The sequence below is a fragment of the Zalophus californianus genome, chromosome 10 (assembly GCF_009762305.2).
Source record: "Zalophus californianus isolate mZalCal1 chromosome 10, mZalCal1.pri.v2, whole genome shotgun sequence".
Taxonomy (NCBI): domain Eukaryota; kingdom Metazoa; phylum Chordata; class Mammalia; order Carnivora; family Otariidae; genus Zalophus; species Zalophus californianus.
In genome coordinates, this window is record NC_045604.1 from 79055484 (window position 1) to 79080081 (window position 24598).

General features: G+C 47.1%; 1 protein-coding gene across 6 annotated transcripts in view; it reads left to right on the top strand.

Moving 5' to 3' along the window:
- Positions 1–201: 201 nt before the first annotated feature.
- The window catches only part of SNX29 (sorting nexin 29), a 509507-nt gene continuing 485110 nt past the window's right edge, over positions 202–24598 (top strand). Inside the window, exons 1-3 of one of the 6 annotated variants that reach the window (XM_027612456.2) lie at positions 202–297; positions 17664–17728; positions 20062–20114. In XM_027612456.2, the coding sequence (XP_027468257.2) occupies positions 291–297; positions 17664–17728; positions 20062–20114 (125 nt within the window). In that variant the 5' untranslated portion in view covers positions 202–290. Of the gene's footprint in view, positions 298–2562; positions 2637–11005; positions 11078–17641; positions 17729–20061; positions 20115–24598 lie in introns of those variants that run through there. The other 5 variants (XM_027612457.2, XR_004819376.1, XM_035722380.1 and 2 more) reach the window with 5 other exon arrangements.

A 24598-nucleotide genomic window follows, 5' to 3' on the forward strand; every position in this document is an offset into this window, starting at 1 on the left:
CAAGCACGCCGGGCGACTTTCGCACCTCGGTGCTTCCCAGCGAGGGCCTCTGACCCGCCAGGACCCCACCGCCTCGCTACGCCGCCGCGCCGCCGCGCCGCCGCGCCGGCGCCCGTATTTACCTTCCGGGTCGGGGGGCGGGTCCGCGGCGGCGGAGCTCCACTTCCGGGGCGGGGCGGGGCGGGCGGGCGGGGAGGTGCGCTGTCTCCCGGCCTGTCTGGAGCCCGGCGGCGGCAGTGGCGGCAGTGGTGGCGGCGGCACGGCGCAGGCACCGGCCCGGGAGCGGCACCATGAGCGGTGAGTGGCGGCTTCGCCGCTGTCACCCGGCCCGGCTGCCCCGGCTCCCGCCGCTCCAGCTGCACACTCCGGCCCCCGAGTCCCCGGTCTCGCTCGCTCTCAGACCCCCGTCCGGTCTCTCGCAGACCCCGGTCCGCGCGGGAGCTGGCCCCTGGTCACCTGCACTTCTCTGGCGTCCCAAGTCCAGGCACTGCCAGTCCCCTGCCTCCTGTCCATCGCTTACAACCAGCTCCTGGACACCTGTCCCCAGACCCCCAGCCTCTCCCAGTCCTCCGACTGCCTTGCCCAGTCACCGGTCCCTCCCCCCAGTGCTCAGACCTCCCGGCTCTCAGTCCCTCCTAACTCCGGGACCCCCCGCCCCCCAGTCCCAGTTTCAGTTCCGGGCCCCCCTGCTCCGCAGTCATTCCCATTTCCCAGGCCCCTGTTGTGCAGTCGCTCCAGTCTCCACACGGGCATGGTGTCGTCTCTGGACACTGTTAGTTGGATGACCCCTGAACCGCGTGCCCCCCGTGGCTCTCGGTCCCCAGAGGACTGTGAGTTCTCCAGCCTCTTTGTCTTCCCCGCCCCTCCCCTTCCCTCGTGCCCTGTCCCCCGGTGCTTTGCTGTTCCAGTTACCAGTTGTTCCCAGTTACGCTCTCAGGGTCCCTCTCTGGTCCTTGCTTCTTACATTTTGGTCCTTTTTTTTTTTTTATACTCCCGCTCCTTTGAGTTCTTTTCCTAGCTCATTTGAGGTCTCCCTCGCCCTGTCAGCACCCCTTCCCTTCTTGTTCAGCACTGAACCCATCTGGGGACCATCGCGTTGCCCTTCCCAGCCCACCATCCCCCTCTCCCGCCCGTAGGGAGGGGTGTGGTTTTTGGTGGGGAGGCCGGGAGTGGGCGGGAGGTGGGTGTGGACAGCTTGTGCTCCGCGTTTCTGAAGTTTAGTCCCAAGACTTGGACGTCTATGCTCAGCCCTTCTCTGAAGCGATCTACTGGTGTTTTGGTGCTAAGTCATTCCTGGGTGTTGTGTGTGCAGAGGGACTCCGGGAAGCCTCGCAGTCCGCCCTGTCTGGGATCTGGATTTACTTAGGAGGACCCGCCTATCCTCACACTGCCTGTTTTCCTCTTACTGTGGAGTTGCCTCTGAAGAGTCCCTGCATCCAGCTAGCTTGGCCCTAGCCTTTCACCCAGGCATTTCTGGAGGTTGAGGAGGAGGGGGGAGGGCAAGGTGAAGGAGCTGGGTCTCTCTTAATGTTTAACTCTTGAGTTATCTCCGTGGGTCATTTTTTTTTTTTTAAACAAGTCATGCGCCTTTTGTTTTGCTGTTCAAGAGCAAGATTTGTGAAATTGTTGGTTCTAATGAGGGAGCTGGGAAGGGGGTTTCCTGGGAGATAGTCCGTACAGCTTCTGTTGTCAGAGCACGTGACTTTTGGCCTCATTAAACTTCTGGTCCTTGAACATTAGTGATACTGCAACAAAGAGGTGATGAGCTGGTTTCCACCGAGCAGGTAGGTAGTACAGCCTGGTTTAAGTGCAGGCCCTGGAGCCAGACAGCCTGAGTTCAAATTCTGACTCTGCTCTATAAAGCTGTGTGTGTTTACGACCATTCTGAAGTCCCAGCAAAATGGGGGTAAATAATAGTACCTGTCACCTAGGCTTATTGCAGTGACTAAATAACTTTATTTAGGTGCTGTGCTTCTTAAATGGTATGTACATAGGAACTTAGACCAGTTGTTTCCATAAGGACCCAGCTGGGGTTCAAGTGGGGTTGTTTTCTGACCCAGTTCTGGGACAAGGGCTGGGGCTAAGTATGCCTTGAAAATCTCTTGCTTTTATTTTTTTAAATTATTTTTTATTTTATTTAAATTCAATTAATTAACATACAGTGTATTCTTAGTTTCAGAGGTAGGGTTTAGTGATTGCATATCACACCCAGTGCTCATTCCATGAAGTGCCCTCCTTAATGCCCATCACCCAGTTACCCCATCCCTCCACCCACCTCCCCGCTCCAGCAATCCTCAGTTTATTTCCTATAGTTGAAGAGTCTCTTAGGGAAAACCTCTTGCTTTTAATATGACCAAGGAGACTCTGCCTCAAGCTCAGGGTTCTGGACCATTCTCCTGCCTTGATCACAGGAACAGTGAAATTGATGAGCCAAGGGAAATTGGTCAATGTGTCCTTCAAGAACCAACTTAATATCAAAGATAACGAGGTTTTGAAATTTAATTTAAAAAATCATTACAAATGGAAACCAACAGATGGCTTTTTTAGGAAAAAGCATTCAAGATGAAAGCCTTCTTTTGGAGAGATTGTAATTGAGGCCGAAAAAGTGGTTGCTGAGGACAGAAGGGAAGTCCAAGGTATTTCAATTTTTTCTTTCCCCAAGTTTTATTGAGAAGTAATTAACATACATCACTATATAAGTTTAAGGTGAACAGCATGATTGACCTATGTTGTGAAATGATTACCACAAAAGGCTCAGCTAACATCCATCCTCTATGGATACAGTAAAAAGAACAAAAAGAAAAGAATAAATTTTTCTTTCTGATGAGACCTCTTAGGATTTACTCTCTTAACTCCTATATGTTGTACAGCAGTGGTAGTCATCATGTGACATCTCTAGTGCTTATTTATCTTATAACTTGGCAGTTTCTACCTTTTGAACCTCTTCCTCCAATTACCGCCTTCACGTGTCTTGAGAATACAGTTGAAACAGGGTCTTCCCACCCTTGGGATTGATGACCAGCATACAATAAAATAATGTTGCGTGGAAGTATTTCCTCTCTTTCCTCTGTCCTTTTTTTCAATAGAAAATTTCAGACGTCTCCAAAGTGGAGAGAATAGTGTAGTGAGCATTTACCATCTCGTGACCAGCCCCTATGCAGTCCCCTATATATAGCTGTCTTTTTTACCTCTGTCCCCAGTTTCTTTTGAAGCAAATCCCAGACACTGAATCCTTTCATCTGTAAATATTTTAATATATATCTCTAAAAGATAGGGACTCTTTTAAAAAAAATAGCTCAATTTCATTATCATACTTACAAGAACTGAGCAATAATTCATAAATATCATCAGATATTAAATGTTCAAATTTCCATAATTGTCTTATAATTTTATAGTGTGTTTTTTAGACTCAGGATCTAAATAAGGTTGAAACAATGCAAATTGGTTTTTTTTTTTAAGTCTTTTAGTCCTCTCTTTAGTTTTAGTTTAATTGTTATTTTTTTAGCGTTTAGTATATTCACAGAGTTGTGCCCACATCACCATAATCAGTTTTAGAACATTTTCGTTTGTCCAAAAAGAAACCTGTGTACCTGTTAGCAGTGGTTCCTCATTCTCCCTCCCCTTAGCCCCAGGCAGCCACTAATCTACTCTATCTTGGGTTTTTACCTCTTTGGCATATTTCATATAGATCAAATCATACAACGCCGTAGGGTGCTTCTAAGCTGTATCATATTGTAGCATGTAGCTGTTTACTTCATTCCATTTTGTGTTTGAATACTGTTTCATTTTATGGATATTACACACTTTGTTTAACCATTTGTCAGTTGATGGACATTTGACTTGTTTCCACTTTTGGCTCCTCTGAATAATGCTGCTGTGAACATTCACGTACGAGTTTTTGTGTGGGCATGTGCTTTCATTTCTCCTGGGTCAATATCTGAGAGTAGAATTGCTGGCTCCGGGGCGCCTGGGTGGCTCAGATGGTTAAGCGTCTGCCTTCCGCCCAGGTCATGATCCCAGGGTCCTGGGATGAAGCCCTGCATCGTGCTCCCTGCTCCGCGGGGAATCTGCTTCGCCCCCTCCCTCTGCTTTTCCCCCTGCTCATGCTCCCTCTCTCTGTATCTCTGTGTCTCGAATGGATAAATAAAAAAAATCTATTAAAAAAATTGCTGGCTCCATTTGAACTGTCAGATTCTGCCAAAGTGGCCACACCGTTTTCTATTCCCACCAGCACTGTATGAAGTGTGAAGGTTCTGGTTTCTTCACATCCTTGTCAACAGTCTTTTTGATTATAGCCATTCTAGTGGGTGTGAAGTGGTATCTTTTTGTGGTTTTGATTTGCATTTCCCTAATGATCAATGACCCGGTCAGCATCTTTCCATGTGCTTATTGGCTCTTTGTGTATATCTTCTTTGTAGAAGTGTTTGTTCAGATCCTTTGTCCATTTTTAAATTGGGTTTTTATTGTTGAGCTGTAAGAATTCTATATAATTTCTGGATACAAGTCCCTTAGATGTGTTACTTACAAAAATTTTCTCCCATTTTGTGTTTTTTTCCTCTTTCTTGATTGTATCCTTTGAAGCACAAAACATTTTTTTTTAAACTAATAGGTTCCTCTTTTATCTCTCTCTTTTTACCCCTCACAATTTTTGTTGAAGGAAACAGTTCACCCTGGTTGTTACAGGATAGATTGTTTCTTTGTGGGATTTTGCTGACTGCATTCTTGTGGTGTGGTTTGACACGTTTCTCATTCTCTTGTATTTCCTATAAATTGGCAGTTGTAGCTGAAAATGTTTGAGTCAGAGGTCAGACGGTTTCAAGGCCAAGCGCATTAAGTGCAAATCCCCAGGAAGTGGAATGCCTAGGTAATGCATACGCGAGATAAATGAGTATCCTGAGGCCAGAAACAACTAGGATGACCATTAACAGGGGAGATAATGCATGTATGTGGTATGGTCACATGATGGAAAACCTCAAAGACGTTAAAAGGAATAAAATGGATTTATGCACATCACATAATGTTATCTCAACATTAACCTTCTCTAAAAAGAAGCAGAGTGGAGAATTATACTAAAATATATACCTTGCTGCACATTAAAACATGCATATGAAACAATGTTTGTGGATTTGTATATGTGTGTAGAAGTAAACAATTGGTCTGGAGGAAGGATACTTGCTACAAGTGGGTGGTTGTCTTAGGGTGATAGCAGTCATGATTTCTTTGTTTCTCTTTAAAGAATCCAGTAGGTAGGAATACTTGATTTCCAGCCTCTCTAAGCAAAGGAATTACGAATTTCAGATAATGCTTTTGTTCTTACTTGGAAAGTAGAACTTGAAGGGCGGGAAAGTCATTATGATTCTCAAGAACTGTCTTTCCTAAGACCAGATTTGAAGGTCCTTGGTGCTCATTTCCATCAGTAATGAATCTGTCAAGAATCTTTAAAAACCCAGTTTCAAGGGTGGGGAAAACTTGACCCAGAGAGGTCAGATAATTTGTGGAACCGTCAAGCTCTAGGGGCCTGATAGACCAGGGTTTGGGGCTTGGTGGGTAATTTACTGCTGTTTCATGACTGATGTTTGTGTACATTTTAGCGGCTTTATCTTATTTTTCTGGAATGCTGAGGGTCATGGTTTTCTCTTTGGCATTGACTGGGTCCTTTCCAGCAGTAGCTTGTGTTTGGGATAAAGAATCAGCTGAAGCGAATGAATGGAAAAAAGAATGTTTGTGGTTTTCATTCAAAGCAGAAAAAGTGATGATATCAACTCCCCTCCCCCCATGAAGGCACCAGATTGATTTATTGTGGCAGATTGTAAGAAGTAAGTGTTATACCGTCAGCAAATATTTGACTACGTCCTATGCTGGTAAGTGGCAATGGACTAAATCTCATTGACATCACCTCTCCTGCTTTCTTGTTGTAACCAATAAGAAGTCAAGTTCTTAGAGCTCTTAAAGCATGAAACCAAAATCCAAGATTTTATGGACTTCTCTAAATTCTGGCAATGTGTACATAATTCCAGATAAAGCCCCTTCCATCCTGCCACCATCTTGTCTATACATAGGCCATGCATTCTCAGGGGGAGCGAAAATTGGTTCTCGAGGGAGAGAGAGATTTTAATGTTGTGTGTAAAGCACAGGTATGTGTGCAGTATGTAAACAGATACACAGTATACTTGTGGTATTAAAATTTTATGGAGGGTATGATCAAGAAAATGTCTGAAAAGGATCCTAAGGGGGAAGGTAATGAACAAAAGGTTGAGAAACACTGGTATGTGCTGAAGTAATTTTACCATTACCATATAAACTTGCATTTTGCCTTTACCCTTAGCATTTTAGGATAAAACTTTGCCACATTGGTACGTGGTCTTCATATTGATCACTTTAACGGACTTCATAATCCATCATTAATCCATCGTTTTGCATGTAGTATAATTTTTAAAGTATTTGATTCTACTTATGGAAACTTAGCTTATTTTCCTCCCTTTCCCCTCCCCCCTTATTTGGTTCCTATTATAAGGAATGATGAAGTGACATTTTTGTTTAAGGTAGTTTTCCTTCCTTTACATTGATATGTCTTTAGGATGATTTCCCTGAAATAGCCATAACATGAAAGTATTGATAGTTCTTGATTGCTCTGGCTTTCAGAGTGTTTGTAGTAGGTTAAAATGCTGCTAGTAAGAGTGAGGACTCAAGTGGCAGCAGAGCCTGGCCAGAAATTCAGGGTTCAACATTCAGCATTTCCTGAATGACAGTTTAGTGCTTCTTCTGTCACTTAGCAGAGGGCTGTACTGTTGGTGTCTGTTGAAGCACATCGAATGAATGCACCAAAAAATATTTTGTTGGAGTAATGGGTGTGTTAGCCAGGACTTTTCAGTTGCATGTGGCAGAGTAGAAGTTGATTTCAGAAAAATTGGAGTTTAAAGCGTCTTGTAATGGAAATGTCTAGGGATAGGGCTGTCTTCAGGCTCGGTTGCATTCAGGTGCTTAGTCATCAGGACTACCTTTCTGTCCAGTTTGAAACTCTGCTTTCCTCTCTGTTGGCTTCATCCTCCAATAGCCTCTTCTCCATGGAGGCAAGATGGCTACCAGCAGCTCTTGGGTCTCATCCTACAATGTAGCAACACCTGAGCCAAGGGTGGGCCTCTTTCCCAGTTGCTCCAGCAAAAGTCCTGAGGCTGACTCACAGCAGTCTGGCGGGCTGTGTGGTCATCCTGGAACCCATCACTGTGGCTTTGGTTGGCCAGGTCTGGATGGCAGGCCCAGTCCAGAGCCCAAGGGTGGCATCTGACTTACTTGTCTGGATAGAGGATGAACTGAAGGGGGAGGGCTGTTGTAATTCTGAATGGAGCCCTCAGGGAAGGCCTCGCAGGGAAGGTGAGATTGAGCAGAGACCTGAGGGAGAGGAGGGTGACTCCTGGGTTTGCTACTGAGCAGCTGAAAAGAGTAAACATTGCCCTTCACTGAGGTGGGAAAGGCTGTGGAACATCAGTTTTGGGTGTGGGATGTAGCAGTTTGAAGCCTTCAGGGGGAGCGAGGACTCTTTCCCAGGCCCTGACTTCTGTGTGCCAGTCCTAGAGCCCTCCAGAGGCCTGGTGGTGTTGCCTCCTCTGTCCTTGCTGCCCCACCCTGCTGGGCCTGTGCTCCCAGGCTTCCTGCTTGGAGGGAACCTTGCCCACCGCATCTTATTTTTCCTTGCCTGAGCTGCATATTTGGGGATCTGCTCTTTTCTTCCCCATCTTAAAAAAAAAAAAAAGGCAAAAAACCCAAAATGACATTAAAGATTATTGTGAAAACATGGGATAGCCCTATAAATATACCTCCCTAGAACATTAAATATTTAGATTTTTAGATATTCCACTTCTGTCTTTGCGCAGTGCATATGCATTTTACATAATTGCCCTGAGTCTACATCTGAATTAGTGTTTCCATTTACATTATAGCATTTATGCATGTGCCTTCCTGTCACAATTATTTAAAAAGGCTGCATAACGTTCCACCAAATGGATATACCATTGTAGGAAAAGAAAGTAAATTCCATTTACAATGTTCTAGGATGGAATTGGCAAACGTTTTCTGTAGAGATGCAGATAGTAAATAATTTCTGCTTCGTGGGCCATCTGGTCTCCGTCCCAACCACTCATCCTTGTTGTAGCATAAGGCAGCACAGTCAATCAATAAATGAAAGGATGTGGCTGTGTGCCAATAAAACTTTATTTAGAGGAACAGGCAGCAGCTGGATTTGGTTAGTTTGCCGACCCCCGTTCCAGAACACTACCAGAAAAGTCTATGTGCCCATGATGCCATGTTTCGGCAGTCATTGGGGTGTAGTGGAAAAAAGTTGGGATTCAGACAGCCCTGGATTTAACTCCCCGTGGAAGAGGCTGAGCATGTTATTGAACTTCTCTGACTCAATTCCCTCATCAGAAAATGGAAATGAAAGCAAGTGATGAACATACAGTGCCTTACTCAGTACCTGGAGGATGGAGGAACTGGTGAAATTGTCACTTATTCCTTTTCTCATTTCCCCCCTTCGTCCCCTCTAGCCTAGTTTCCAAGGTGTCAGAAAGGTGTTTTTTGATATTTTGGTAGCTTTTTGTATGCACTGCCTTGTTGCCTTTCAGAACCCACCGCCCCAATATGTTGTTAGTGGCGGTGTGTGCATGTTTCCCCATAGCTTGCCAGCATTAAATGTTTCTTGGTGAATTGAGTAGTTATATAATGCTAACATGTGGCAGCTAATTTAGTAGGTTTATAATTTGCAATTGCCCAACCATGAGGGAAGATACACTTCTCCTTCAAAATGTTTGCACAGTGACATTTTGGTATTTTTCTAAGCAGAGATTGGCAAATTGTGCCAGCCCCCCTGTTTTGTGAATAAAGTTTTATTGGAACATAGGCACATCCATTTGTTGACTATTGTTTATGGCTGCTTTCACTCTACAATGGCAGAATTGAGTGGCTGTGACAAGAGACCTTATGGCTTGGAAAGCCTAAAATACTTACCATTTGTTCTCGACAGAAAATGTTTGCTGAGCCCTGCTCCAGAGTCAATTCTTCACCCGTTGATGAATATGCTGTTGACTTAGTCTTTGACCTTTGACCTCACAAGTCCACTTGGATGGCCTGAGGCCATCTGTCTGCCTTGAAGCAGAGCCAGTCTCTTTCCATTGTGTGGTGGTGGACAGTCTTTCCTTTTGTCCTGGCCCAGCTGTGCGGCTTTGCCCCACAGTACAGGGAACTAGCGCCTTGACTTTAGGGAAGAATGAAGTCTGTTTTATCTGTTCGTGTGCAAACGCTGAGTGGACAACCCTGCTGCTTCTCTCGGCTCATGACACACATGCACGAGGCTGCTGCTGTGTGTTGGCTCCTTCTGGTCCTCTCTGTTTAAAGCAGCCACTTGGGGAGCCACAGAACCTAACCCCAGAGCCTTGATTCGACAATTGTTGGGCTCCTGTGAGTCTGGGTCGGGGGTGGGGGGGATTAATGTGCTCCACCCCAGAGAAGGCTCACAGTCTAGGATAGGCACAAGGAGCAGGTTTATGATTCCCCATAATCCTTTCTATAGGGATTATACTAGGGCTGTGATGTGGCTGGAGGGTCACGGGAGCACCCTATAGAGAACAGTTTATTGTGCCCAGGGCAGGAAGGTTTCTCACAGAAAGGGACAGTTGAGCCAGCCACTGGGAGGTTGGTTTGTCCTTAGTGACCCTTTGCAGAGGGCTCCCTGTCTGCAAGTTGAGCTGCCTGAGGTTGGCCTGGCCTTGTGAAGATTGGCGGGCCTGGGCATTGGGGTAAAGTGTTGGGGTGCAGTTCCTGGGGCTAGTGATTGGTTTCTCCAAACCTCAGTTCCTTTATCTGTTACGATGGTGCTGTCCGCTCAGCCATCTTACAGGTGGATATGAAGGTTTAATGTGTGTCTCAGAACAGAAAATTGTTAGCAGATCTGGCCCCGAGGTGTGTCATATTTGGTTCACGCATCATATTTGGTTCACGCAGAGTTGGCTGAAACAGTGCTCTAAAAAGTATACAGCAGGTGCCAACTAGTTGACATGAAAGTCTTGAGTTTCTGGCTTCTCTGGAAAAACCAGAAGATGGGGCAACTGCTTGCTGGAGTTGCTGTGAGGCGTGACCTGCTGGAGCCCAGTAGCAGCTGCTATTTCTACAGAGACACCCGCCTTGCCCCCCTCTCCCTACCTCACCCTGCTTTTCCGTTCTCCGCCTGACCCTGGAGGGATGGGGGTGGGGATGGGGGGCGGGGCAGGGTCTGATCTTGGTCTCGGGCACGCCCCTGGCCTATGTGAGGCCGCCCTTTCTGCCCACTCCTCTTGATTCTGCTTTGGAATGGTGGTGGGTTTTGGGGGATGATGGAAGTTACAGAACAAAGCACCAGCACTAAACTCACCACTGGGCCGAGAGCGCCGAGCATCCTATGCCTGCAGATGTGACTGAGCATGAATTCTAGCAGTGAGCACAAGCTGATGGTGTATCTGTCCCTTGCAGGGCTCCAGTTTGGGCTCTAAGTTATAGGGTGAGGGAAGATGGGAACACAGTGGAGGTGTGGGTCTGGTCTACAGTCTTCTGGGGATCCCCTAACATGTAACCATCTTACTGCTTACTGGGTGGCCATAAAGTTTGCAAACACAGACACTGTTGTTTTAATTTGTAAAACCCCCATCAGATTAATTCTGCTAGGGCAGTGGTTGGCAAACTATGGCCCGTAGGGTAAATCCAGCCCAAGGCCCATTTTGGTAAACAGCTCTGCTCCTTCATTAATGTATCATCTATGGCTGCTTTTGAGATATAAGAGCAGAGTTGATTAGTTGGGACCATATGACCTGCAAGGCCTAAAATATTTACTATCTGGCTCTTTACAGAAAACGTTTGCTGACCCCTGTCCTAGGGCACGCTAAAGGTGGAGGTTTAATTCGGTGAAAACCAGAAATACACATCGTCTGAGACAACCCACTGCGAGCTTCGGACTTGATAAAAACCCAGGGTTAACTGCAGTTTTGCAGGGTGCATGGAAGGAACAAATCACAGAATATCATTGAGTGTATCATGTCTTCGTTATATAATATCAGTAAGTCATTTGCTGCCACCTGTGCTCCCAGATGTTATGGCCGCTGTGTAGATTATCAATCAGTGCAGGGTGAAGGCGCTGGGGGCAGAAGGGCACCAGAACGGCCGGCATTCTAGGCAGGGGTGGCTCTCCGTGAGAGCCTGGTGGCTCCTGTGAAGGACAAGCTGGCCAGGGCAGCCGAGGAGTGGGGTTGCAGCTGGAAGGGCCTGTGGGTGCAGGCATGGCTTTCAGTAAACTTGGGGGAGATATTACAACATCCTCGTTAGCTGTAAGAATTGCATAGATGAGAAGAAACAACTGACCGGGGGACAGTTGCCCGAGTGTGTCCTCGAGCAGACGAGAGGAGACAGGATTCAGAGCACCAGTTGAGGTTCAAGTTATTTAGCCTCTGAGAGCCTCAGTTTCATCATCTCTGAAATGGGACAATCACATGTACTTCAGGGCAGAATTTCCTCATTGCAGCACTGCTGACATTTTGGGCCAGGTAATTCTCTGCTGTGGGCGCACATCCTGTGCCCTGGAGGAGGGGTAGCAGCATCCCTGGCCTCACCCCCTCGTGGCACCCTCCTGAGTTGTGCCAGAAATATGTCCATGGTGGGGGCGAAATCACTCTGGTTGAGAATCATTATCTATACCCACCCCTCGTAGGGCCCCTCATAATTACACCTCCCTGAACTCCCCTTATTTGAGTGTGCCTGTTGTTTCCTATTAGTAGCCCCATGATCAGACCTCTTAGCATCCCACCCGCTCAGTGTAATCAGAAATATGGAAGAGATGTGAGCATGGGGTCGGGGGGCTATCTGGAGTCCTCTTGTCTACCCGCCAACCCCCCCAGGGCAAATCCTACTGTACCTGTCCCTTTGGTTTGGAATGTGCTCTGGGCCATTATTTGCTTGTGGCAGCCCTTCCCATAAAAACATTATTTTACTGAAGTGAAATTAACATAACATAAAACCATTTATGTTTTTAATACTATTAAAACCATGAATAATTGCTCAATTTTAGAATTAACAATTAGTAAAACAACCATCTTAAAGTGAGCAATTCAGTGGCATTTAGTACGTTCATAATGTGCCACCACTCTCTGTCTAGTTATGAAAGATTTTCATCCCCCCAAAGGGAGAGTCCGTTCCCATTAAGTAGTTGTGTTGTATCTGCATGGATTTACCTATTCTGGTCCTTCCCATTTTTTTAAGCACAACGCAAGTTCCCCCTTTTTCAGTGAGCCTCCCTTGGCTCCAGCGAAAGGGTAGCATGGTTTGGTGGACGGAGCACTGGCCTAAGAGTCAGGCAGACCAGGGTCTTATCCTCTGATGCACCACTTGTTTTGTTGCATGACTTTGGGCAGAATTCCTTGCATGCAGTGACATCCGAAGAACATTGCCCTTTCTTTCCTTCCTTGAACCTTCGTAGTGTGTGCATCGCAAGGATTAGCCTTCAACCAGAGAAATACCTGGCATGACTTCACTTCTGCCACTGCATAGAGAGGTTGGGAAATGCCACTGTGTAAGTGCATATGTGGGCTTGATCAAGTGACCTAACATCCTCTGTGGGTGGCAGCGGTATTTACCTTGATCTCTAGAGTTGTTGCAAGGATGAGAGAAGGAATATACATAGAGTTCCAGGTTCATCTTGCTTGTTTTCCCCTCCCTCCATGCCCTGGACCCTTTTTCATTTATTCCACCCAGTGCAGTGAGCACAGAGGCCTGGATTGAGTAGCTTTCTTGCGCTTTAGCGAGAAACCAGTTGAAGGCATGTCTTAGGGCCAGAGGTCTTACATCTCTGGGTATAGGGTTGCCAACCACAACAAGAGTAATAATAGCTAATATGTAAAAAGTGCTTGGTCTAAGCTAGGCACTGTTTTAGGTGCACAGTTAACACTCACTCACTCAGTAGACCTAGGAGGGGCAGAGGGGGTCAGTAACCTGGCCCATGGTCACATAGCTGGCGGTGAGGATTTGAATTTGGGCTATTCCATTCTTAACCCCTGCTCTGTCTCCCTAGGAGGTAACTGAGGGCTGGAGGTTTGTGGTAAAAAGTAATGTAGGATCCTAAGGATTCTAAACATTAAAGACAACAGGGATGCACATGAGCCAGGTGATTGATTTTTCACATGCACATGTGACTTCCGAGTTAGAGCGCAGGGGGTCACTACATTTCTCTGACAGCTTTGTGGCCCCCTGGGGATACTCCCTGGGGGCACCTTTACATTTTCTATTCTCATTTTTGATGGTGATCTAAGAAATTAAAAAGAAGCCTGGTTTTTTTTTTTTTTTGGCTCATCTGGTCAATAGTGTGGACTGAGGGCTGCCCTTAGAAAAGAAAGAGAGCAGGAAGGTTGGGGCTTCCTTCAAGAGAATCACCCCTGAGCTGCAGTTGGGCTGTGACTGCAGGTTTGTTGCAAGGCTTGAGAGCCAGCAAGATTTAGCAGACGGCTAAGCCTGGAGCTAGTGGACTTGAAACTGAATCCCTCCTTGGGTACTTCCCATGAGACTGCCCTTGGGTGCTCCACACTGAGCCTCAGTGCTCTGGTGAATGGAGCCACGTTTCCTATGTCAAAGATTAAATGTCAGTCACTTAATGGCTTCCCCACTGTTGAGGCTCAGTGGGTAGGCGTTGCCTCCCTGCTCCCCTCCGGTGGTTGCAGTGTTTGAGAGGGGGGGATTCTTTTTGGCCCTGGCAGGGGTGCTGTAGTCTCCTCTTGCTCACTGGAAAAAGACAGGAAAGACACTGGTGGCATAGATTGCCTGCCTGTCTGCACGGGGGCCCCATGTTCCAGACTGCGGAGCTAGGAGAGTATGATCTCATGCAGAAACCAGTGCCCGGAGAAGGGAAGTGACTGTCCCTGTCACATGGCCAGCAAGCGGCTCTGTTGGGATGAGAACTCATGATGCCTTGTGACTTCCCGCTGGTCCTCCTTCCGCTGCTCCTCGTGGCCATGGTCCCCCGGGCACCTCCTGCAGTTCGTACATGCTCCCAAGGCCTCATGTGCTCCCTCCACCCTCTGAGACTCCCTTCTCTGAATCCCCAGTTAGAGCCAGGATGGCCACAGGTGCCTCTGCTGAGGTCAGGACTGCCTCACTCGGGTACACTTCTCACCTGCGGAGGGATTGCAGTCAGGGAGGGTGAGTGGAGGGCTGATCCTCTGTAGTGAACAGGCTTTTCTTCCTACCACAAAGAGAGGCTTTGCGGGGTAAGGCAGAGGAGGCTGCTGACATCTCATCTAGAAAGAGCAGTGGATCCAGATACTGTAAAAAAGAACCCGGATCATCATGCAAATCAGGAAGGGTAGGGTGTGAAATCCTCCCTGTGCTAGCGTGGGTCAGGAACCAGCAGCATCAGCACCATCCGGGAACTTGTGAGAAACGCCCAATCCCAGGTCTCATCCAGACCTGCTGAATCAGAACCTGTCTTTGACAAGAGCCTGGGAGATTTCGTGTGAATACAAAAGCTTGAGAATCACTGCACTAAAAATGATCAGTCATGAGATGATGGAGATTTTTATTTTCATTTTACCTGCTTTCCTGATTTATAATTATTTTTTTACATGAATTACTTTTTTTTTTATTGTGGTTCAATACATGACAAAATTCACCATCTTAACCACTTTTAGGCAGACAGTGCAGTAGTATTAAATACATTCACACTGTTGTGCAGCCATCACCACCGCCCATCCCCTTGACTATCCATCTTGTAAAACTGAAACTCAGTTCCCATTAACAATAACTCCCCATCCTCCCCTCTCCTCAGTCCCTGGAAACCACCATCATATTTTCTGTCTCTGTGATTTTGACTACTTCTTATGAGTAGAATTGTGGTATTTATCTTTTTGGGGACTGGCTTATTTCACTCAGCCTAAAGTCCTCAAGGCTCATCCATGTAGCATAGTTTAGAATTTCCTTCTTTTTGAAGGCTAAATAATAGTGCATTGTGTGGATAGACCCCATTTTGCTTATCCGTCTGTCGATCGACACTTGGTTGCTTTCTCGTCTCAGCTACCACCAGGGATGCTGCTATGAACATGGGCGTACAGTATCTTTTTGAGACCCTGCTTTCATTTCTTTTGGGTGTCTACCCGGATGTGGAATTGCTGGGTCATATGGGGATTCTATCACATAAATTACTTCTTTGATTAGAAAAAAAATAGCAAAGGCATTTCAGGGTGGAAAACCTTGTCAAGTTTCCAGCTGGTATTGCCCAAGGGCAGGTAGGGTTGTTGGATGCAGTGCTTGGAAGAAGGAAGAAAGAAAGCCTCACTTGTCCATCCTGGTGTTAGAGAGAGAAGAGCAGAAGCCAAACCTGCTAAACAAGAAAGTAGGATTTACTGATAGACATAGGTATCAAGGGAGGTGTCTGGGGACTTTGGGCAGGGGGGTGGTCTCCAGATGTCCTGAATGACCCTTCAAACCCCCTTTCTCAAAGCCCCTCCAGAGAAGAATAACAATGACAACGTTGGGGAAGTCAGTTGCTATCACCGGGTGTCCGTGGCGTGTCTACTCCCTGGTTTCATCTGTGGGCCTGGAGTGAGGCAGGAACCTTGTGTGGTGGCCCCGACACAGACTCTCGAGGGGCATGGTCTTGAGTAAGAATCATAGTTCCACCAATTAGTATTCAAATTAGAACAAAACCTGTTATTTTAGTTCGCAAGGTCCTTTGTGACTAGCCCCTGCCTACCTGTCTGATCTTTCCTTCCTCATTTTTGCTTTTTGCTCAAGTCGCGGCAGACTTCCTTCTGCTCCTGGAAGACGAGAAGCCTAGTTTCTTCCTGCCTCCAGGTATCCGCCCTGGCTATCTGCTCTGCCTGGAATGCTGGGCTCCCATGTCTTTCCAGCGTTGCTCCTTCTCTTTATTAAGGGGTCAGCTCACATGTCAGCTCTGTGGGGAGGCCTTCCACCACTGCCCTGGTGAACAGGGCCGTCTTGCCTCCTCCCTGTCTCATCACCCCATTTGGTTTTTCTTCCTAATATGACTCTCTGACATCATCTCAGTTTAGGTTTACTTAGGTGTGATTTTTGCTCCATGGGAGGCTGGATCTTCTGTACCATTACAGTCCCATATCCCCAGCACTCAGCACATTGCCTGGCACACAGTAGAAGTTAAATAAATACTGAGTGGGTCAGTGCACACACTTGCTGTCATCTCTGGGCTTCAGTTTTCCCATCTGCAGCGTGGGGATCCTAATACTTTGCTTGTACGGGGGGTGGGGGAGGTGTAGAAATGACAGGATGTGATGCATGCAGAGTATTCAGTTTAGTGCCTGGCATGCAGGAAGTGCTTAACACGTGGTCACAGTTGTTATCAACCAAGTGGCCCTGACATAACTCAGATGAGTCACTGACCATCTCTGCGGGAAGGCCTTGCTGGGACTCCCTGGCGAAGTCCATGATAAATTGCCCAAGCAAGAAGCAGCTTGGTGTCACTTCAAGGCCTGTGGTGTGGGGCGTCTGTTCTTGTACCTCTGAATTTGAGTTTCCTTTGACTGTGTTCTCCGTCTGGAGCATCATAGTACAGAGCTGTGTCCCTGTTGACTGGAGTTGCTGGGCCTCCTGTGGACCATCAGATGTAGCTCTATAGTGGTCTCCTTGGTGCTTTGAAGTGTCCCTGCCTCAGACCCTTTTAAATGGAAGTTTGGTGCATGCCACGTGTATCAGTTAGGAATGCTTTGGGCTGCAAATAACAGCCCGGCATCCAGTGGTTTGAACAAATGGGGTTGCTTGCTGTATGAGAGGCCGGAGATTTCTAGTATTGGTTCAGCAGTGAAATGGCGTGAGGGCTGGTGTCTCTCTGGTTCTCTTGGCCTTCCCTCTGGGCTGTTGCCTTATGGCTGTGGTCCCACTCTGCCCAGTGTGGTTATGATGAAGGCGTGAAGGATGGAAGGAGGAGTGAAACCACTAACATCTGTTCCTTTATCAGGAAGGCATGGTTTCCCCCAGCCCTCCCTTCTGCTTACATCTCATCAGCTTGAACTTCTTAAGGTCAGCCTTCCAAAAGAGGCCGAGAAAAGTAGTAATTAGGCTTTTCAGCTTGTACCGTGGGAGATGGCATGGGGAAAGGACGTTGGAGCCGATGGTGAGGTCAGCCAATGGGCAGTGCCTGCCATACTAGGGAACCCGTGTGGTAAATTAGACTGCTGGTTCTCAGCTGGGGGCAGTTTTGTCCCCCAGAGGACATTTGGCAGTATCTGGAGACATTTTGCTACAACTAGGGGTGTGTGTGTGTGTGTGTGTGTGTGCGTGCGCGCGCACGCATGAGCGTGCTTGCTTGCTAATGGTGTCTGGTGGGTAGAGGCCATGGATGATGCTCGGCATCCTGCAGTTCACAGGGCAGCCCCCACCACAGAGAATGATCTGGCCCAAACGTCCGTGGCACCAAGGTTGAGAAACCCTGAGCTAGACCTTTCTGGACACATTTTTTGAATGTGGGAGACATTCGTTGAGCTGCTTTCCTGTGAGGTAGCAACAGGCAAATGGCCAAACTTCACTGGAATGATGTAGATTATTGGTGCCTTCACTGGAGAGGAGGCTGAAGCCCGTTGTGGCAGCAGGCGCGTGTCAAACAGAACTAATGAAGCCTCGTTGCATTTTAGGATCACAGAACAATGACCTGAAAAGACAGTTTCTGCTGGAGCGTCTGCTGGATGCAGTGAAGCAGGTAAGAAGAAAGCTCTTGTTTGACTCTCGGGTCGAGTAACAGTGTCAGGCAACTCATGTCGACGTCCCTTGCACACGGACCTACCCCTACTTTCTGTCTGGGAGCAGTGAGGCTCGTAGCATCCCCCAGGCCACGAGAGAGCAGGGAGGGCACTCAGAAGTACTGACGGAGGAATGCCCCGTGTCCTGACTCTTTAACACCGTGGGGGACCCCGTCCGTCATGATGTCCCTTTGAGAAGGGCTTTGGTGTCAGTGTCAAAGTCTCACTTCCCCTCAGTTGTGTTTCAGGGCAACTCTTCTGGGCGCCGAAGTGGTGGCTGGAGTTAGCGCTCCTTGGGCATAAGAACAGAGACACACAGGAGGAGCGAAGCCATGCCCAGGGTCGCGTGGGTCCTCCAGGTGGGCTCTGCTCTGATGGCTTGATGAGATTTTTGATATCAACTTTTGGCTGGCTGTGGAAGCAAGCTTTGGCACGAGGCTGGCTTCGGTGTGCTTGCCTGTGTGTGGCAGACATGTATGGTTAACTGCACACACGTCAGTCCCGTACCGGGCTCTCCGCTGAGTGCTTCCCCTCTAATCCTTCCAACCATCCTGTGAGGTGGTTCCTGCATGTGTTTCCAGTTTACGGACAAAGAAATGGAAGCTCAGAAAGATGCAATAATTCGCTTAAGGAGTTAGAGGTAGTAAGTAGCAGAGCTAGGACCCAACGCTGGGAATTCTCGGTAGCTCACATTTCGGAAGGCGTCACTGACAATTCTGTGCATGTGGTCACCATATAGGGAGGTCGATACTTTCATAGAGATGCGTGTCAAGTGTTGAAGTGAACCCAGAGAACTTGGCATCTCCCCAGCCTCTAGGCACCCAGGTGTGGTGTGTGGTGGAAAGGACACAGGCTCAGGTGAAGCTGGGGCCGAATGCCAGCTTCATCTCTTCAAGGCTGTGTGTGCTGGGGCAACTCATCTAGCCTCTCTGGGCATCCCTCTTCTCTGTCATCGGGTCACTGCTCTCCAGAGGGCTGACGAGGGGATTGCATTTGTTAAAGTAGCTAAAGGGCCCAGCAGTAAATACGGAATCCACATTATTTGTTTCTTTGTCCCAGAAGTGGGAAATACAATAAGAAAATGAAGAGGCAAGTGGGACCACTTTGAATGTAGCTGTTAAACAGAAATAAATTGGAGCCTATGCCCAGAGCTGCTGTTACTATTGTTGTTGTTATGATTTGGGGAGATGGAAGCATTGTACACAGACCTTTTAAAAGTCAATCTTATTGAGGTATAACTGAGGCATGCAATAAAGTACACCGATTTAAAGTGTGCAGTTCCATGAGTTTTGACATACGTATCATTTATTTTTTTTATTTTTTATTGTTATGTTAATCACCATACATTACATCATTAGTTTTTGATGTAGTGTTCCATGATTCATTGTTTGTGCATAACACCCAGTGCTCCACGCAGAATGTGCCCTCCTCAATACCCATCACCAGGCTTACCCATCCCCCCACCCTCCTCCCCTCTAGAACCCTCAGTTTGTTTTTCAGAGTCCATCGTCTCTCATGGTTCGTCTCCCCCTTCGACTTATTCCCCTTCATTCTTCCCCTCCTGCTATCTTCTTCTTTTTCTTTTTTCTTAACATAGGACATACGTATCATTTAAAAGCATTCATTCTTTGGAGAATAAGTTCTGGAATCTTGCAAGCTTGCTACACACAGAGGTGATTCCACACCTTTAAAAGACAGTAGTGGCTACTGCTGATGGTCATACGGTTTTTGAATTGAATGGTATATAACTAAAAATGTTTAAGATGGTAAATTTCATGTTTTCTATTTTTTACCACAATTAAGAAAGAGTGGTTTGCTTTTATGTGTACCTGCCCTGGGTGAAATGTCATGCAGCACAACCGGATGACATGGTTGAAGCTTGAAGCATGCTGCCATAATTTTATAGGCAATCATAACAACTCTGGGGCCCTTTCCAAAGGCACCCATCATCACAGATTTGTGTAAGTTTTAATTGTCCCATTGGGAGCTCTGTGTTCAGGCAGCCAGCCTCTGACATACAGAAGAAGCTTCCTAGATAATCCGCACAAGGCTGTGTGCTTTTGTTTTCCTCTTGGTGTTGTTTTCCCACAAGGCTCCCCACTCTGTACAAGTGGCAGATAAGGCCTTCCTGTAAGCGGTGGCTGGAAGGCTGGGGTGTCCACCATCTCACATCTTGGCTTGACACCTAGGGCACCCTGTGTGTCCCAGGATCTTGAAAGCCTGTGTGGGCTGATTGTGATGTCTGAGTGTCCCATCCCAACTGCCGATCTCAGTGACTTCTCTTTCCCTGCAGTGCCAGATCCGCTTTGGAGGGAGAAAGGAGATCGCCTCGGATTCCGACAGCAGGTAAACATGTCGCTTCTAAAACCATTTATTGTCAAGACCAAAAAGGTGGCCAGAGATGACTAGCTTCTGTATTCTGCCGCTGCAGCTGAGGTGTGTGGGGCTTTAGTTTGGGTGATCTGTAGACCACCCATGCTGTGACTACCTGTCTAGAGTATTTGCAGCTTCCTGTGATGCTCCCTCCCTCTAGTAGTCCATTCCGAGGGAATTCCCTGAAATACCTTTCTACTTAAAGTTATTTTCAGGGTAATTGATCATGATGGCAACTCAGAAATCTAAATGCTTAACAGGTGGGAAATGGTTAATAAAGTGCAGTGCATCGGGAGGACGGAATGTTATGTAGCCATTAAAATTGATGTCCATACAACATTTCTTTATTTTTTTATAAATGCATTATTTGTTCTTAGTATTTATTTATTTATTTATTAAAGATTTTATTTATTTGACAGAGAGAGACACAGTGAGAGAGGGAACACAAGCAGGGGGAGTGGGAGAGGGAGAAGCAGGCTTCCCGTGGAGCCAGGAGCCCGATGCGGGGCTCGATCCCAGGACCCTGGGATCATGACCCGAGCCGAAGGCAAACGCCCAACGACTGAGCCACCCAGGCGCCCCACAACATTTGTTTTAAGCAGAGAAATGCACGTGTAGTAATTTACAAATTATATATGTAGTTGACATAAAAAGAGTAAGACACAAAATTATATGGATGCAGAGTGATGCTAGCTATGTTAAACCACCACTCTGGTGAAAAACACATCAGAATGTGAACAGAGGTAATCCTGGGGTTGAGAATATTGGGAATCCTTACACTTTCTGATATTTTTCGTATTTTACACTGTGGTCATGTGTTTCTTTTATAATTAAAAAAAAATCCTAAAAATTGCTGTTGAACTTCATGACCCAGGAAGGGCTGATGTAATTGCATAAGCTTTTCACATTGACTGGGAGGAGACGGAAATGTTTTGGCAAAGGTAAGAGACACACAGGCCGTTGCTTTGTAAAATCGTTCGGGGCTGATTCATGGTGGCAGGAGGAGCATTCCCACAAAGGAAGGGAAGAGAACTCATGAGCTCAGCATTCATCTCATCCTGGAGACTGGCCGTGGCCGCCACCCTGCCCAGCAGAGCCAGTCCCCATCTGTCCTTTCAGGTCCCTGTCTGTGCTACTTTACCAGCTGCGAGCAAAGCACGAAGTGCTACATTTTAGTAGAGCTGCGGGGCCAATTTGAACTGGTACAGATTTAAAACTGTACCCCTCCCTTATTCTCTTTTTTTTTCTCTAGTTTTTCTCCTTAACACTTAGCACCCACCAACAGACTGTACGTTAGGCTTTTTTATTTTGTTGATTTCTGTCTCTGTGTCCTAATGTCAGCTCTATACGGGCATGATGTTTACTGTCTTATTCGCTGATGTATCCCTGGCGCCTGGAAGCATGGAGAAGGTGCTCAGGAAAGACTCGCTGTCCGGCTGAGCATGTGCATTGCGTTGTGCCATAGTCAGGTGTTTAAATATCTGTGCCACCACGAGACTCGTGAGCCCTGAGAGCAGAGGGGCGACTCCTCTAGTGTTTTGCATGGGCATTTCGTGCCTGTCACACATTTGCTTCTCAGCATATGCTTGTGGCATCAGATCATTAGACTGGTTTATTGCTTCAGTTTTTATGAGGCTCTACTATGGGGCCTGGCCCCGGTCAGCACAGGGGTCCTGATTTGGGGATGCAAGGTCAGCTTACATCAGAATCATCCGGGAGGCTCACTCATCAATAAGGCAACTCTCCATCCCACCGTAGACTGCCTGTGTATATGCACACAAGCGTGTGCATCCATATGGATGTGTATGTGGTATGTGGATTCAGGACTTCTTCTTTTTTCCCCCCCTCATGATTGTCTAGTCTTTTTCCTGAGAGAATCCATCTCTAAATGCCAACATGTTCTTATATAACAGTATTTACAACTAAGATTTTTATTGGGTACAATATTATGTTTTATAGTAGAAGTTAAAAAGTTCATTCCTTCAATGAGAGCTGTAGTTTATGGCTAAAAGTAGTATGCTGCTTTATATTAATAAGAGTGACTGTTTCGGGCTCCTGCCATTCATGATTCATGTTTATGCTTCGTCTTCAGGACAACCCCAGGAGGAGTGATGGTTTTACCCCTTCTTTACAGATAAGAAAACAGACTCAGAGGTAGGATAATGCAGCCTAGGTTAGACATCTGAGAAAGTTAGACTTGCAAGTGGGACCCTAGTTTCTAGGGCTCCAAAGTTTGTTCTTCCCGTGTTATAGCGCATTGAGTGATTTTGTTAGTTTTGAAGGTGGTTAAAAAAAAAGTTTTTCCCTCACCTTGAGGGCTCCTTCTCAATAACAGTCTTGGTCTTACCTTTGAAATATGTTTGCATAAAGGTGATACCACATTCATATAGGAAAGTCCACGTCATTGTCCTTACTCTGTGAGAAAGCTTAAGCTCAGGAGGGAAAGTCTCTGAACATTTTGTTGTGGGGTCTGAAAATATAGATGAGTCTCCTTTCTCCTCCACCCCTGACAAATGGCCCAGCACCAGAAGTGATGTCAGATGTTTTTTCTTCTCTCCAGCTTCCCTGCTATCACCTGTCCCAGTCACCACATCTCCCACGGGATAGCTGCCATAGACTGACTGCCTGTCTTCCTTCTTGTTCTGCTTCCTCTGCACAGAGACTTCTGCAGAATTCAGATGCCTTCCTGTCCGCCCCCCCCCCCCCCCGCCACCTCCTTGGAGAACCTTCCCCTGGCTTCTTTTTGCTCTGTGGAAAAAGACTCAGATCCCTAACACAGTCTTGCTCTTTGCTCCAGCTACCCTGGCCTGACCTTTTCTGTTTTTGTTTTATTTTGTTTGTTTTTAAAGCCTTTTAATAATCTTCAGGGAAATCTTCAGATCCCTGACACCAATTCTACCCCCCACCCCCCGCTGCCCCCACCCCCCCAGTCCTGGTCATCTGGATCTTTTTTCCTTGCTCTATACCATGGATCAGGAAATATTTATATTTGTTCTTTTTTTTTTTTTTAAGATTTTATTTCTTTATTTGACAGAGAGAGACAGCGAGAGAGGGAACACAAGCAGGGGGAGCAGGAGAGGGAGAAGCAGGCTTCGGGCCGAGCAGGGAGCCCGATGCGGGGCTGGATCCCAGGACCCTGGGACCATGACCTGAGCCGAAGGCAGACGCTTAACGACTGAGCCACCCAGGCGCCCCTATATTTGTTCTTGGTTGTGATTGGCACTGAGCTCTAAAACCCCTGGAATTCCCAAAGTGATAAGAGCCATAAAGGTGTCTTCTGTTATGTTAATGCAGTGGCTTTTAGAAAGTCCCAAAGGTTGGGGGCCAGTTACCAAGAGAACCAACCCTGTGACTAAAGGGGTGGACCTTTCTTTCCCAGCCCCCCACCACTGGGGAGAAGAGAGGGGTTGGAGATGGAGTTCAATTGCCAAAGGCCAATGATTTAATCAATCCTGCTTATGTAATGAAGCCTCCATAAAACCCCGAAAGGATGGGGCTCAGAGAGCTTCCAGGTTGGTGAACATGTGGAGGCACAGGGAGAGGTGTGCCTGGGGAGGGCGTGGAGGCTCCATGTTCTTTTCCCTTACCTGGCCCTACGCATCTCTTCCACCTGGCTGTTCCTGAGTTACATCCTTTTATAATAAACCGGTAATCTAGTAAGTAAAATGCTTCTTTGAGTTCTGTGAGCCACTCTGGCAAATTAACCCACAGAGGAGGACGTGGGAATCTTCGAGATACATAGCCAGTCAGTCAGAAGTACAGGTGATAACTTGGGCTTGCAACCAACATCTGAAGTAGGGGGGGGATGTGTGCCGTTTTGTAGAACTGAGATCTTCACCTGTGGGATCTAACGCTGTCTCCGGGTGGATGGTGTCAGAATCAGGTGGAGTTGTAGGACACCCAGCTGGTGTCAGAGAACTGCTAGGATGTGTGGGAAAAACCCACATGTCCAAAAAGGTGATCAATCAGCATCACATCTACCTTGCCACTTGGGAGGATTAAGTCAGATACTGTGTGTAGAAGTGCCAGCCAGGTAGGTGTTAATTTCACTCCCCAGGGAATGAAATCTGGGTGGGGGGGACAGTCATCACCTAGCTTTGCCTCCTGCCCATGCTGCCTCCTGATGGAGATAGTAGTCTGCAAACAGAAGGGCAAATGTGAATCAGTGAGCCTTATCGACATTCTCTTTTGCTCTTAGAGGAACAATCGGAGATGGAAGGTTTCTTTCTGTGTAACTCTGGGTATAGTTCTCAGCCCCATTTGGAAGGTGGAGCTCTTTAGGGGCGCCTGGGAGGCTCAGTCGGTTAAGTGGGTGCCTTCGGCTCAAGTCATGATCCCAGGGTCCTGGGATTGAGTCCCACATTGGGGTCCTTGCTCAGTGGGGAGTTTGCTTCTCCCTCTGACCTTCCCCCCTCTTGTGCTCTTTCTCTCTCTCAAATAAATAAATAAAGTCTTTT